The 16,601-nt window shown below is 38.6% G+C and overlaps 1 protein-coding gene across 9 annotated transcripts in view; it reads left to right on the top strand.

Annotated features, from left to right (window-relative positions):
* Window positions 1–16,601, top strand: part of NCOA3 (nuclear receptor coactivator 3) — a 110,446-nt gene that overhangs the window by 77,744 nt on the left and 16,101 nt on the right. For 8 of the 9 annotated variants that reach the window (XR_014026208.1, XM_081326046.1, XM_081326045.1 and 5 more), the window contains 11 exons: window positions 1,203–1,304; window positions 2,392–2,564; window positions 3,691–3,791; window positions 8,525–8,699; window positions 9,787–9,975; window positions 10,108–10,209; window positions 11,379–11,516; window positions 12,376–12,523; window positions 14,243–14,628; window positions 14,918–15,774; window positions 16,407–16,545. Coding sequence is in view for 8 of the 9 variants with exons in the window: in XM_081326046.1 (XP_081182172.1) it covers window positions 1,213–1,304; window positions 2,392–2,564; window positions 3,691–3,791; window positions 8,525–8,699; window positions 9,787–9,975; window positions 10,108–10,209; window positions 11,379–11,516; window positions 12,376–12,523; window positions 14,243–14,628; window positions 14,918–15,774; window positions 16,407–16,545 (2,500 nt within the window). In the remaining variant the exon portion in view is untranslated. Of the gene's footprint in view, window positions 1–690; window positions 865–1,202; window positions 1,305–2,391; window positions 2,565–3,690; window positions 3,792–8,524; window positions 8,700–9,786; window positions 9,976–10,107; window positions 10,210–11,378; window positions 11,517–12,375; window positions 12,524–14,242; window positions 14,629–14,917; window positions 15,775–16,406; window positions 16,546–16,601 lie in introns of those variants that run through there. The other variant, XM_081326043.1, reaches the window with a different exon arrangement.

Genomic DNA, 16,601 nt, shown 5'->3' with positions numbered 1-16,601 from the left:
TTTTCAATCATTTTAAATGGCAGTTGTCTAGTTCTTTAATGTTGATCTGCCATCTAGTGGCATGAATGGGACTCACAATTTGTTTTTCTTAAAAAAAATCCTGATGGTTGTGTGCATCAATTATTTTTAAACCTAATTTATTAGAACAACTTTATATAACATTGCAAAGAAAAATGTCAGCAAGAAATGCCACACATAATTATCCACAATAAATCTGAGGAATAGTTTGCTTACAGAAGTTGTCGATGTTCCATCACTGGAGGTATTTAGAAAGAGTTTCGACAACATTTCTCGGGAATGATATAGGGCCGTGGTGGCGAACCTATGGCACGTGTGCCACAGGTGGCACGCAGAGCCCTCTCTATGAGCACACGCGCTGTCACACCAGTCCTAGGCCTTCAGCTGGGTTTTATAAAACCTTTTCGCTTTAGGCCTCCGCCGCCGTGTGCAAAAAAAGGTTCAATCAATCAAAAAAAGATGTCGCAAAGTTGGAATTGACTGATGGAACTTTTTAGTCCCACCCAGTCTCCTGTTACCACTGCAGCCATGCCCACTCAATGGGCCACACCCAGCCAATGGGCCACGCCCACCCGGCACCCGACGATACATAAGTGGGTTTTGGCTTGCAGTTTGGGCACTCGGTTTCTAAAAGGTTTGCCATCACTGATATAGGGTCTTCTCCTTGAGCAGGGGTTTGGACTAGAAGACCTCCAGGATCCTTTCCAACTTGCTATTCTGTATTCTATCTATGTTTGCAACTAAAATATTTGAAATATGAGTGAAATAAATCAGGTGTTCTTTTCCAAATAGCAGAAATCCAGGTGGATTCCATTCAGAAATGCTTGCCTGTTCATGGGCATATAGGTCAGTTTCCCAATGAACTGCTGCGCTTCATTTTACCAATTTGGTTTCAGATTGTCTATACTGTTTAAATGAAAACTGGACCTACACACCTATTTAAGAGTTCAGCAGTCAAACAAATGTGTACCATAGCACATTGATAACATTGAAGTTTGAAAATCTCACTGACTTCTTTGAGTTTTAAAGTTGAGTTTTAAAACATCAGTGGATGAATAAACTGAAAGCCATTAAAGTACATGATCATTAGTTGTTCACAATCATGTCATTCTGGAATGTTTTTTTGAATGGTTTACCTTTTCTTCTTAAGCAAAATTTTAAACGTGATTACTGTATTCCTTCAGCTGCTGATGCATGATCAGAATGAGTGGATTAGGAGAGAACATCTTGGACAGTATGAACAGTGACTCAAGAAAACGCAAACCGTGTGATATCACAGGATCAGGGTAAAGTATTTCCATGTTTTTTAAATATTGTGACTATAGAACAGACATGTCAAACACAAGGCCCGGGGGCCAGATCCGGCCCGCGAAGTGGTTTTTTGTGGCCCGCGAAGCCATCCTGGAAACAGGGAGAGAACGGCTCCCACTGCCTTGGCCCCGGCCCAGAGACCCTCCTCCTGCCAGAGACCCTCAGATCTGTCCCACTCCTGCCCAGGCCCCCATAAGCACCCTTGATGCGAACGATGTAGAGCTGGCCACGCCCACCCAGTAGGGCATACGCACTCTAGCCATGCCCACCCAGCAGGCCACGCCCACCCTGGCCATACCCACCCGGCCCCTTGAGGGCAACCGCAATGCTGATGCGGCCCTCAATGAAATTGAGTTTGACACCCCTGCTATAGAACATTTACAAAAATGTGTGGTAATTTCAGAATTTAAAATTGAGTTAATATTTAGAGTTTAGTTGATAGCATACTTAAAGGATTAAAATGAGGTAAACCCATACTATTGCAAGAAATAAATTATTTAGGAGGAGGAACAGATTATTAAGTATTTAAATCAGGTCCATGTTGTTTAATTCAATAGAGTAGGACCAGGCAGTCATTTTTCTGTCAAGGACTTGATTCTTCAAGGGTAATCAAGGATTATATAGTAGACAGTTGAAGCAAACTGAGAGTTGAGAAAAGCCAGTAGCAGATCTCCTTTCCTCTCCTCTCCCCTCCTCTCCTCTCCCTCCATCATTTGCATTCCTGTATTGATTTTTTATTCAACCTTGAAAAACGTTGTAAGTTCCTACTCAGAAATAAGTTTTCCTCAAAAAAACTGTAGCATTCAGCCTCTTGACACCCAGCTGGGAAATATCAGTGTGGCCATAGTGGGGAAGAGGGTGTTATCATTCCCAAAGGATTAGATGTGACTTACTGAGTTGAAGTTATTTAATGTATTTATACTATGTGTATACTTTGGCCAGGATAATAAAAATCAAAACCACTTTTAATTTAGCAGTTTGGTTAATACATTTTATAAAAGGAAATCGTATGACCAGAAGCCTTAACTTCATAAAAACCTCTGTATCTTTTTCTCTTTTAAGTCTCGTATGTAGTGGAGAGAAGCGGCGACGTGAGCAGGAAAGTAAATATATTGAAGAATTGGCTGAACTGATATCTGCTAATTTGAGTGACATTGATCATTTCAATGTCAAGCCAGATAAATGTGCAATTTTAAAGGAAACAGTTCGACAGATACGTCAGATAAAGGAACAAGGCAAGACTGATTCTTAATCTATATAGAAAGTCCCTTTTATCTAAAAGTCATGTTTCAGTAGGTATGAATCTGATTTTAGCTTTAAAACAAGAGATACATTTTATTTTCTGTTAAAAATTTGACTGCTTAAACTAACATTAACAACATGGATGCTGCAAATAAAATAATTGAAGGATTGACTAACGTTTTACCAAATGAATAATAAATTTACATTTATTACATTGTGTTAAGAATCAGTAAAATAACAGATTGGTTACATCCAAGTCATTTTATTTGTTTGTTTGTTTGTTTATTTATTTATTTAGTGTATGGCATATCATACATGGACTAGCATGTATGATAGAAGAGCCAAGTCATACTGCCATAGAATCAAGAGCTGGAAGGAACAATTTAAATCTTTTCCACAATCATTTTATTGTTGTGATAGAGAAAGTAAAGAATATAAAAAAGATCATGGAGGAAATATGTAGACTTCAAGCTTTCATAACACAATTCTGGATTGTTTTTTCTCATTTAAATACTTCTCCAGTCTTTATTATCAAGGGCGGTGTGGTGGTTCAGCAATTAGGATGCTGGGCTTGTTGGCTGGAAAGCCAGCAGTCCAGGTTCAAACCTGAGCACCACAAGAGGAATGAGCTCCCATCTTTCCCCACTCCTACCAAGCTAGCAGTTCGAAAGCTTGCAAATGCAAGTAGATAAATAGTACTACTTTGGTAGGAAGGTAACGCTCCATGATATCATGCTGGCCACATGACCACAGAAATGTCTTTAGGCAGTGCTGACTCAATGGTCTTGAAATTATAAGGGAGCACCATCCCTTATAATCGATAACGACTAGCAGAATAAAATCCACAGGGACTCCATTATCTTTTATTTCATTATCAAACAATGTCATTGTTAAGCTGCATTTATATTTTCTGTATCTCCAAAGAAGCTTTTCTCCTTTAGTATGGAATAAAGATTAATATTGTATATGTTTCGGTACTGTTTTTTTCAGCAGTTTAAATTCTCATTAAATATCTTTAAGCATTTTAATAATAAATATTAACAGTTAAATCTGTATATATTCAGTGGCAAGCTTACATATACAGTATTACCTTTTTCAAGACTTGCTTTTTAATTTCAGGAAAAACAGCATCTAGTGATGATGATGTTCAGAAGGCAGATGTATCTTCAACCGGACAGGGTGTTATTGATAAAGATTCACTGGGACCACTCCTCCTACAGGCAAGTATATAGGCTAGTTAGTGTTAATATTGTTAGAATAGCTTAATTCTGTGGAGTCGTTAGCACAGCAGAAAGTTCTATGTTTGTTACTATATTTGTAGTTATTAAATAGCTATGTTCAGAAGATTCTATCAGCTCTCAATATTTTTACAGTTCAAAACCTGTGAAAATTCAGATTCTTTCTCCATTCCCAGAAAATGAGTACAGGTAGTCCTCAAGGTACGAACCTAATGGAGCCTGGCCATTAGGATCATAAGTCAAAGAACTCATCAAATGAATCAGACTCAATTTTATATATTTTTTATATCAAATGCATGAATTAAATCAAATGGGCTGTTAAATGAACAAAGATCTGACTTACTATTTCGTCCAATAGCTGCCATGTTAACTGAACTGGGAGGGTTTCTCACCAGCCGCCCATCAGCTGTTTCTGGTGCCGGGTTCAGGAACTAAATTGCCTCCAAGCAGGGCTTGCAGCCATTAAAGTTATTTTTTAAAAAACAACCACTGCTAGCCAGCTCGAGTCTCCAGCCAGGCACTCAGAGGGAGATGGGGGAGGGATTTGCAGAACTCTCTGCTTGCAATAGTAACCGAAATGGAATGGACCTTGAGGTCATTTAGTCTAACCCACTGTTCTCATAGGAGAGAACAATATTTCTGATAAATGCCTATCTACTCTCTTCTTAAAAGCTTCCAGTGATGGGGCACCCACAACTTCTGAAGGCAGTTTAAATTTAAAACCTACAAACTACAGTAATATATGCTAATCTGCAAAATAAAAGCTGAATAGTTTGCAAGCACAATAGCTTGCAAAGTACAGTACTTAAAAAGCAGAGCAGTTCCCAAAGTGCTTGCAAACTGTTCGTTGCAAGCACTATAGAGTAACAAAAAATTATTTTAAAATACTTACAGTAGCACTCCAGCCCACTCAGCAAAAGCAAAAGCAAAAACAAACTGGCCCCTGATTGGCTCTTGTTTGGCCATGTGACCAGGGACCAAAAAATCACCCCCAAAACCTTACAGTTTTTCATAGGCCTGAACGGCCCGGGCAAGTCAGAGACTTAAAAATGGCAGCCGTTGCAGCAGAGCCTTAATCCAAGCCACATGGCTACAGAGGCCTCTTTTTGATCACAATTTTAATTTCTAATGTACCGTATATACTTGAGTATAAGCCGACTCGAGTATAAGCCGAGACCCCCAATTTCACCCCCAAAAACTGGGAAAAGTTGTTGACTCGAGTATAAGCCGATCCGCGCTCTGCAAGCCTCCGCCGCCGGTGGAGGCTGGATCCGCGCTCTGCAAGCCTCTGCCGCCAGCAGAGGCTCGATCCGCCATTTTGCAAGCCTGAATACACAGGAATACCCTGTGTGGCCGCGGCTCTCGGGGAAGCCCTGGCTGTCCGCTTCCTCGCTCCACGCTGCCATTCGGGGCCCGCGCGTTCCCCGGGCAAATCGCGGCGCCCAGCAGGCGAGGAAACATGACCGCTCCAGTCGCCCCCCCTTCCCTCAGGAGACGCGAAGCAAGTGACCGCCCGGAGCTTACCGAGGACTTGCGCGCGGCCGAGGCTTCGGTGCTTCCAGGATCGCGCGCACCTCTCCCAAGCCGCCGCCGTCCGGAGACCTGCCGAAGTTTGGGGAGGTTTGGGGAGGTGCGCGCGCACCTCCCCAAACCTCCCCAAACGTCGGCAGGTCTCCGGACCTCCGCGCCCTGCCTGCCTGCTTCTTTCCGCTGCGGAAAGAAGCAGGCAGGCAGGGCGCGGAGGAACGGAGACCTGCCGACGTTTGGGGAGGTTTGGGCGCCTCCCCAAACCTCCCCAAACGTCGGCAGGTCTCCGTTCCTCCGCGCAGACCTGCCGACGTTTGGGGAGGTTTGGGCGCAGGTCTCCGTTCCTCCTGCCGACGTTTGGGGAGGTTTGGCGCCTCCCCAAATGTCGGCAGGTCTGCGCGACGTTTGGGGAGGTTTGGGGAGGCGCCCAAACCTCCCCAAACGTCGGCAGGTCTGCGCGGAGGAACGGAGACCTGGGGAGGTTTGGGGAGGTGCCCAAACCTCCCCAAACGTCGGCAGGAGGAACGGAGACCTGCCGACGTTTGGGGAGGTTTGGGGAGGCGCCCAAACCTCCCCAAACGTCGGCAGGTCTGCGCGGAGGAACGGAGACCTGGGGAGGTTTGGGGAGGCGCCCAAACCTCCCCAAACGTCGGCAGGAGGAACGGAGACCTGCCGACGTTTGGGGAGGTTTGGGGAGGCGCCCAAACCTCCCCAAACGTCGGCAGGAGGAACGGAGACCTGCCGACGTTTGGGGAGGTTTGGGGAGGCGCCCAAACCTCCCCAAACGTCGGCAGGTCTCCGTTCCTCCGCGCCCTGCCTGCCTGCTTCTTTCCGCTGCGGAAAGAAGCAGGCAGGCAGGGCACGGAGGAACGGAGACCTGCCGACGTTTGGGGAGGTTTGGGGAGGTGCGCGCGCACCTCCCCAAACCTCCCCAAACTTCGGCAGGTCTCGGACGGCGGTGGCTTGGGAGAGGTGCGCGCGATCCCGGAAGCACCAAAGCCTTGGCCGCGCACAAGTCCTCGGTAAGTTTTTTTTGTTGACTGGAGTATAAGCCGAAGTGGAATTTTTCAGCCCAAAAAGTGGGCTGAAAAATTCGGCTTATACTCAAGTATATACGGTAAGTACCCTTTCTGAATTAATTCGTTTTTCTGAAAACTCGCTAAATAAACGTTTGTACCTGGGGGAATTACCTGTAATGTACCCTTTTTCTAGTGAGATGTCTACATGATATATGTTTGGTCCACTTTTCCGGAATGTATTGGAGGACATCAAGTTTGGAAATGAGGCATTGAGTTGGGCATTGCTTCTGATAATAATTTGCTTAATAACTGGCCATCAGCAGCCTAATCAACAACTAAAAGCCACACACAGCCAGGCACCACATAAATATTATGCATAGTATAGTCCAAAGCACATAATCTGTTGGGAGAGAGGTTCCCTGAGCATTGGCTCCAGAACAAGTCCAAAAGCTCAGAAGACTAAACCTCTGATCCTAATGACCAATCCAGATTGGATTATGCAACACATATTAAAGCAAAGATATATTTAATTTGTGTATTAATTTTTTTGCATTTTTGAGCTGCCAACCTCCCTTTATTTCATTTAAATGAAAAGTATATGTTGAGAAAAAGAATAGATATAGTTAAAATTAATTTATCAGTAAACAATTTATTATATAGATGGATCTGAACCTAACTGGTCGCTTAGCAACTGTACAAATTACAATAGAACTCCCCAAGACTACTTATGACCTTGATTCAAAATTCTGACAGCCGCTGTGGTTTCACACGACCAAGATGTATTACTTTTTTTTTTTTTTGCTGAAAACCGGTGTTTACTTCCAATTTCTGGTAAAAAAAAATCCACCTGTAGTAGACAACAGATTTGCTTAATGACCAGCGCATTCACTTAACTGTGGTAATTCATTGTGCAATTCTGGGTTCAATGACATTTGCAAGTCGTGGATGACCTGTATGTCTTCATTCTTTTTTTTTTGTTTTTATAGACATTGTTCCTTTCAGCACATCCATATACTGCCTTATATATAGCCCTTTTTCCTTTAAACTTTTCATCATCTTCTTTATGGAGACCTCATCAACTCCATCCATCCATGACATCCTGAATCATCCCATATATCTCAAAGCATTTGCTGTTCCTTTATGTATGTTGATCCTCATTCATTCTCTATGTATGACCCAGTCTCCTGTATCACATTCATTCAGAATGCTACACAATTTTTCCTCCAATCTCATCTCCAGTTTCCCATTGTCACTATTCACTGGAGTGTAACATACAATCTTTATCAATCTATGGATTTTAGCTGTCATAAGCATCCATGATAACTTATGGATACTTCATGATGTACCTTTTCATTCTTTTATTCATAATTAAACCTATGCATTCACTTCCCTATAGATATTCACACCACAGGATCAGACTATTCCACTCAGTTCCATTCTTTTCTTTTTTTCTTAGTTTCACAGATATGAAACCTATCTATTTTTTTCTTTAATGCATTAATTCCCTGCCCTTTTAGGTTTATTTCTTTTACACCGCATAGTACAGCCTTCTGTATGGGTTGGACTGGTCCAGAGATACTGACCTGTGCTGCCCATTATCCCTTTGATATTAATCAAGGCTTTCATGTCATGTTTTCAAAATACATTACAAAGAGAAAGAAGATATAGACTAATCATTTTCATGCCAGAGTGCAGCATTCCTGATAAAAATAAAGACAAATACTGATCTATTTTGGCACATTTTGGCCAGCATCATTCAAGAATAATGGAAGTCCAGTTTTATTCCAAGGATGTTGCTGCTAATCTATCCAAGCTAGAATCTAGAGACTATGTTGTAAGCCAATATAATTTTGCCCACAACCTATCAACTAGGAGGCATATGCTGTGTATAGACATAATGGAAATATAGGATTATAAATGAATACAATAGATGTTGTGTTGCTAATTATAGGATTATAAAATACTGATAGAAGAGAATATTTGTAGCTTGTGGGTGAACTGTGGGGTACTTTGTGCTCTTCTGAGCTTAGTTATTTTCTTGCTGATGCTTCATTACCAAACTAGGTAACATCTTCAGCAACATTGATGTTTATTTCAGTACATAATAACTGTTAATATATATGTGTATTTAAATGTCTTAATACTAGCTTTCCATAACTTTATTTCTAGGCATTAGATGGCTTCTTATTTGTAGTAAATAGGGATGGAAACATTGTATTTGTATCTGAAAATGTCACTCAGTATTTGCAATATAAACAAGAGGACCTGGTTAATACAAGTGTTTACAGTATCTTACATGAGGAAGATCGAAAAGATTTTCTTAAAAATTTACCCAAATCTGCAGGTAAGAAAGCTTTTCATAATCACTTGGTATGTCAAATGTGAAAAATTGACCTTTCCTTAAAAAAAAAACTTTTATATTTAACTTTAAACTATAGCATTAACTTTAAAGTATGTCTTCAAACTTTCATTCACATTGTACCTTAATATCAACATTTTCCAGCAAAATTCAGTATTTAGCCAAATTATGCTTGGGTCTTTGTAACTTCTTGAAAAAGAAGTTACCGGTATGTAATTTAAATGGTTATCCCACATATATACATTTTCTCAGCCCACCTCACAGGGTTGTTGTGAAGTTAAAATTTGGGAATTCCTTCATGTAAAATGCCTTGAGCTGTTATAGAAAAAACAAAGTATATATGCAGTAAGTAAACACACACTATTCTCTGTTAATAAAAATTGAAGTATTGCTGTTCAGTTTATTTAAAATATACTATTGTTTGGATTCTGTTAAAATACTGACTTCCATTTTTACCAAACTTCAGTGAACATAATATCAAACAAAATTTGTTAATTTTTTGTAATAGATGTCTATTACCCCATCAAAATGTTTTAAGTAAATTTGATGTTTATTATGATGTTAATCATAACAAAATATTAAGTATGAAAAGATGCAAAGTCAGTTGTGGCCAATATTATTAGTTCTATTAGAGTTAGGTTTTCTCTCAACCCAACTCACCACACAGGATTATTGTTGTGGGGAAATAGGATGAGGAAAGTGTGTTGGATATGTTCGCAGCCTTGAGTTACTTGTAAAAATTATAAAAGTGAGATATAAATAAATAAGTTCACGTTGCAAATACTGATGGTTGATATTAGAAGAGTCCTCTACCTTTTTCCACCCTTTAATAGATAAATCTTAATAGATTTATAACCGATTTTGGTTTTTGCCTGCCTGATATATGATATCCCATGCATTAAGTTAGGTTTTTTCCTTTTGTGGATAACTCTTGGCAGTACATAAATGTTACATGCAATAGGATGCTCTAACCCTAAGCTCCTCTGTTCTAAATAGCCAATGTAGCTGGATAAATACAGAATTAAAGTCATCATTTGTTTTCTACCAATTTAATGAGAATTTTTTTTTTAAGTGAATGGAGTTTCTTGGACCAACGAAGCACCGAGACAGAAAAGTCATACATTTAATTGTCGCATGATGGTGAAACCATTAAATGAACTTCTAGAAGATATAGGGAGCAGTCAGGAATCACATCAAAGATTTGAAACCATGCAGTGTTTTGCTTTATCACAACCAAGAGCTATGCTAGAAGAAGGGGAAGGTAATGGCAAATCATCCATTTATTTAAATGTATTCCATTCATTTATACTGCAGCATATCTTGCACATTGAATGGCTAAATGCTACCAATTTTACATAATTTTAAGTATGCCATAAAATATTTTTTATTGCAGATTTGCAGTCCTGTATGATATGTGTCGCGCGTCGTATCTCTACAATAGAGAGAGTATTTTCCCCAAACACAGAGAGCTTTGTTACTAGGCATGATCTTTCAGGTGAGAATTCTACTTGAAAAACCCATCAAATATATTGTTTAATGCAAACTATAGGAATAACATGGTTTATGTTACTAATTGCCCTCAAGCATATTATTTATTTATGAATTCATTCAATTTATATGGTTGTCCATCTGACATACACAAGTCTGGGTGTCACACAATTTAAAATAAATAAAAAGTGCAATTGCTAAAATAAGATAAAATAAAAATAAAGTGAGAGCTGTCTTGGTGTAGTGGTTTGGCCATCAAGTTAGAAAACAGGAAATTGTGTGCATTTTAGTCCTATCTTAGGCACAAAGCTAGTTGGGTGGCATTGGGCCAGTCAGTCCCTTAAGTCTAGGAAAGAGGCAATGGTAAATCACTTCTGAAATTTTGCCAAAAAAACTAAAGCAACGATGAAGGTGGGGGCCAGCCTAATCTTACAAAAGATGATGTTTCAGAGGACAGGTATGATGGCAGAAAAGGCACTTTTTCAAGGCCCTGCTAAGCACACACCACTCGCCCAACAGTACCCAGAATGCACCTCCTGCTGGATTACATTGAGACAACGATGAGATGATGAGACGGTCATATAAGTAACCTGGCCCAGATCATATAAGTCTTTAAAGGTGACTACAGCATCTTGAATTGCACCCAGAAGCAAACTGGTAACCAATGCATATCACAGAGCAATGGTTTTATATGTGCCAACTAACTGGCACCATTAACTGTTCGCACTGCTGCATTCTGCACAAGGTTGGAGCCTACAAGCCAATTAATATTTCAGAATATTTTTCTTGTAGTGCCAATAGTTTGCAGCATTTGCCTATTGTTTTCTGGCTGAACTGAAATTGTTTCAAACCTTGAATGAACTGTCTGTCTGGTTATATGAACTAGTTCACCTAAGGCCCATTCAGAGATGACTGTGTTCTATATTGCTCCTAAATTATCTTTTCCCCAGAACTGCAACGTCCCTCCATTCTTTTAGATTAAAGTATGAATAATTTTTATTTGGTTGATATTCTCAACTTGTTTCCAGTATTTTATTCAATTAAGGTTCCATGCTTTTGTTTTTTAATAACATTGCAATGCATATTATTTCTATAAATTCTGCTCACACAACTTTCAGCTAATTAAGTATAAATATATCAAGGTAATTTCCAATAGTTTCTTTTTCTATTTGGCAGGTAAACTTGTTAACATAGATACAAATTCTTTAAGGTCTATGAGACCGGGATTTGAAGATACAATCCGCCGATGCATTCAGAGATTTTTATGCCAAAATGAAGGTCAGCCCTGGTCAAACAAGCGGCACTATCAGGAAGGTAAAATCTGGAATTTCAAAGCTGTTGAGGGGTTAATTTTAAAAACGGGGATATTTATTTTTAGGGCCAATTTGAAACAAATACAGTGAATTGTTGTCTTGGATGTTCTAAATGGATCAGGTATTTTCATAAAAAAATAAGTATCAACTGATGTCTAATTATGTCATGTATGATAGAGAAATAAGCCTTTCTTCCATTCTTAAGGGGATGACAAGCTTAAGACACTCTTTTAGATCTTACTTGCTGTCTTGCTGCCACTGAATTTCCCCATTGCTGTATCATGATGCTTTGTGTTCATAAAATGGTTGCTGGGAGATGGCATATGCAAATAGTTCCTGCTTGCTTTAATAAAATCCTGAGCCTTCCAATTGAGAGGCTATATTTCTGCAGGTAATGATTATTACAGTGAAACCTGGGCAAAACAGAATTAGCTCTGTTACTTTTTGACATTTCCCACAACGTACAAATTCACACACACAAGCTATATAGATTTTTGTTGTTGTTGTCTTTCATGTGTATGCATTTTAAGCACAACTTTGTAGACACCAAACTTGATCTTTTAAAATACCGTATTTATCGGCGTATAACACGCACTTTTTCTTCCTGAAAATAGGGGGCAAATGATGTGTGCGTGTTATACGCCGATATAAGCTACCCTTATTTTGCTTTAAAGTTATTTATTTGAAATTTAAGTTTTTTTCCTGAAATTTCCTTTTTAAAATGAGGTGCGTGTTATACGCCGGTGCGTGTTATACGCCGATAAATACGGTATCTATCTTACTTTGCAAGCCACTGTTTCTGTAACATGAAATACAAACAGGAAGGTGCTCTTTTAATAAAAATCTGTTTTTCTTAACAGCTTACATGCAAGGCATTGCTGAAACTCCACTCTACCGGTTCTCTTTAGCTGATGGAACAATAGTGACAGCACAAACAAAAAGTAAATTATTCCGAAATCCAGTTACCAATGACCGACATGGTTTTATCTCTACCCACTTTCTTCAACGGTAAAATTGCAATTATATTTTAGGATTTCCAAAGTATAAACTTGTGTTAAATGTTTATTTGAGCAAAAGTTGAGATATTAACATTGCTATGTGACATGTTTGTATAGCCTAATAACTATTTCAGATTCAGATGATGGTTTTCATGGAGTAAGACTGGTTTTCTGTTTTGTAAGCCAGGACAGGAAAACAAGATGATCAAATAAGTCGTGCTAGAGAATTCACTGTTTCTTTTTAACATATTGTCTGAATGACAAAAAAATGAGATGGTATCTTATTTCAGAGTACAGCTCATGATTACTCATTATGCAGGTGATTTTTATTGAAAATTTCTATCCCTGAGTTATAGCTTTGGCTGTAACCTAGTAGCTAGTTCACCAAATGGATAGGTAAACAACTGAGTTTGTTCATATCTTGTGATTAAAAGAATTAGCAGCTGAATTTATGGAAAGTAGGTTCGCTCCATGGCGAAATAAGTAATGTTACTTATTACCTTCCAAAGGAATTATTTTTTGTTATGGTTTTGCTTAAAGATAATAAAATGGTAGTCCTATGTGTTATTTCAGTGGGCATAAATGTTGGAGCTTCTGCAGTATCTGAGGCTCAGTTGAGCTAATCTCAAGAGGACAGGAATGAAGAAGAAAAGGTGTTTATTTTCTTCCTTAACCATTTTCTGAAAACAGAACTTCCTGAAATTGCTGGCTTGGATAATATGTCATTTGTGGCATAGAATATAATCAGGGTTTGTTTTTAATGGAACTAATTGAAGTGACACAGTGTAGTTTAGGATTTGTGTGGGGGAAAAGGGTGATGAAGACAATTCCTTAATAGCTCCCAGATGATGCAAGTAGTTGCTTTACTTTGGTAACATTTCTGTCTATAGATGAGGAACAATAGGAGGAAACTGCTTAGAAGGCTTTCTAATCATTTCTTAGTTTTTGGACTTAGACAGACACCACCAAAGCATTTAAATAGGTTACAGATAGTTCTTGGATAACAATAGCAATTGGGACCAGAATTTCCATCACTAAGTGATGCAGTCATAAAACATGAGGTCATATGCCTGCATTGCTTAGTGAGGGCGATCCTGGTCGTCCTGGCTGCTGTTGTGATCTGAGGAGTACATGGTTCATAAGATGAAACTTCACATGACTGTGACATGGGAAGAGGTTAGAATCCAGGCAAGCAGACTGGCAAGTAAGTCTAACAGGAGGGCGGTAGATCTTTTTCCATTTAAAAAATTAATCATATTAATGATTTATTAGTTGCAATTAGTCTTTTATTGAATTAATACCAGTGTATTTGTCCTTTCCTGTTATACTTCCTTAACAATTTTTTAAATTAAACAGATTAAACAATAAATAATGCTGAAAAACAATCCATTATCTTCGGCACCAAGTAGTAACTACTAACCATAACAACCTTTCCCCTGCAGGCAGGATCATTCTGATCACATCAGACCCCACTCCACCCAAATATTGTAATGATTATCAATATGTAATCAATTTTCATTTTTAAGAAGGACAGGAAAGAAGCTTGGTGATTTTGGGGGAGTTATGCCATATTTTTCCAAACCTTTTTTCTTTCCTTTTTTCTTTTATTAATGTTGAGATATTGAATTACATTGTTCGCATGTATATTTTTCTTCTGTGTGTACTGTAACAAAATTGAAAAGTGGATTTGGAGTCTGATTTTATTGTATCCCTTTGTTCAACTTTTCAGAGAACAAAATGGGTATCGACCAAATCCTAATACCGTGGGACAGAACATAAGAGCTTCTACAGCTATGAGCACCAATTCATGTGGAGGTGTTATGAATATGATACCTGGGCAAAATGTACCTCTTCAAAACAGAAACTATGGCATGGGAGATCCTAACATGATGGGGCAGATGAGTGGTGCTAGGTATGGGGGTCCAGGAAATATGGGATCAATGACCTCTGGGCAAGGAATGCAGTCTTTTCCTTACCAAAATAATTATGGATTAAATATCAGCAGTCCACCACATGGCAGCCCAGGCTTGAATGCCAGTCAACCAAATATAATGATATCGCCTAGGAATCGTGGGAGTCCAAAAGTGAATTCACACCAGTTTTCTCCTGTACCAGGTAAAGGTGGCTTTCTAAGTAATATTTCATTTCAATGTAAGATACCCATTTATCTACAGAGTATTACTTTTTCATTTTTATTTATAACCCAGTCTTTAAAAATATTTACTGTAATGTATTGAAACATAAACCTAGACTGAGTTTACTCAAATTAATTATATCATTATTCTCTTGTGAGAAACCTTGCAAGGAAAACAGTTCTGCATTGTTTTCCTTTTTTCCTGTAGTTCAAGTATTTATGAACTATAAACTATGAAATAGTTTATTAAAGTATGAACTTTTTTTATAGGTGTACACTCTCCAATGGGACCGGTCAGCAATTCAAGCAGCAACAACTTTTCAAGCAGCTCACTTAGCGCTCTTCAGGCCATTAGTGAGGGAGTTGGAACAACTCTCCTATCCACCCTTTCTTCACCAGGTCCTAAACTGGACAGTTCTCCAAATATGAATGTTCCTGCGCAAAGCAAAATGGGAAGTCAGGAGTCAAAAAGCCCTCCTGGCATATTTTGTGAGCAGAATCAAGTGGAGAGCTCTATGTGCCAGTCAAACACCAGGGACTCAAATAGTAATAAAGATAGCAAAGAGGAGAGCCTTGAAGGTGCTGATCAGAGGGGACCAGCTGAAAGCAAAGGACATAAAAAACTTCTTCAATTGCTAACCTGTTCCTCAGAGGAGAGAGGACATTCAACACTTTCAAATTCACCCTTGGATTCCAGCTGCAAAGAATCTTCTAACAATGCTACAAGTCCTTCATCTGGTGTTTCATCTTCTACATCTGGAGGAGTTTCTTCATCAAATATGCAAGAGAAGCATAAGATTTTACATAAGTTGCTACGAAATGGTAATTCTCCAGCCGAAGTAGCAAAAATCACAGCTGAAGCTACTGGTAAAGATCCATTTCATGATACTAACACAGTTTCCTGTGGAGAAGTAGTGAAACAGGAACAAATGAGTCCTAAAAAGAAAGAGAATCATGCTCTGCTTAGATACTTGCTTGATAAGGATGATGGAAAAGAGCCGCTTTTGAAAGACGTTAAACCTAAAATTGAAACTGTGGATACCAAGATGGGACAGTGTTGTAGTTCAGCCATACCTACATCAAGTAATGAAAAGGAGATGAAAATAAAAACAGAACCCACAGAAGAGGTAGAGTATGAGTATTCAAGTGTTAAGCAGAATTTCTGTTAAAAAATTCTTTACTCTTAGTTTCATTCCACAAACTTATTTGATAAGCAGTGTCTTGTTAAAAATTTTGACAGTCCATGGACAAGTAAAACTCCAGAGGGAGTTGTCTTACATTGTTCAGCTTTAGTTCTTAACTCAGTTATATAATAGCAAATTTCTTTGTTTTTAGATTTTACATGGCTAGTTCCAGGTGAGGCCAATTCTGAAGAGGCATTCCTTCCTGTAGGAGTTATTCTGGAACAACTCTTTTAAGTTATAAGATTTAAAGAACTTAGTGGTTAATATTTTAAAAGTTTGAATATTTTAATAAATATTTTAAAATGATTCCATTAGGCTAAATAAATGAAATGATGAACTAAGCAATTACTGTTTCTTTTTTTCCTGAGTTATCCTTTAAATGGGTTATGTGTATAAGGTTACAGAATAGTTGTTTTTATTCTTCCTAGACAAAAACATACTCTGTGTTTATTTTATTTAGTCCATTTGTTTTTGTTGTTTTAAGTCTTGGAGGCATATGTTTTGAGTCCATACTAGCTTATAAAATTTGTTCTAGAAATTTTAAAACCTAAATTATTTAAAATGTTGTTTTGCAGATAAATGGCAATTTGGTGGATAATTTAGATGCAATTTTGGGTGATCTAAATAGTTCAGATTTTTGCCATAATCCTGTACCTACAAATGGAGTTAGTATGGGGAATAAGCTACCTCTGTGTCAAGGAAATACATTAATAGGTAAGGAATTATTTGCGCACTGATTTTATTTCACAAAATAGTTTATGTTTATAAAT

This window comes from Vipera berus (assembly GCF_964194415.1).
Source record: "Vipera berus genome assembly, chromosome: 3".
Lineage (NCBI taxonomy): Eukaryota > Metazoa > Chordata > Lepidosauria > Squamata > Viperidae > Vipera > Vipera berus.
This window is presented reverse-complemented; position numbering and strand designations above follow the sequence as displayed.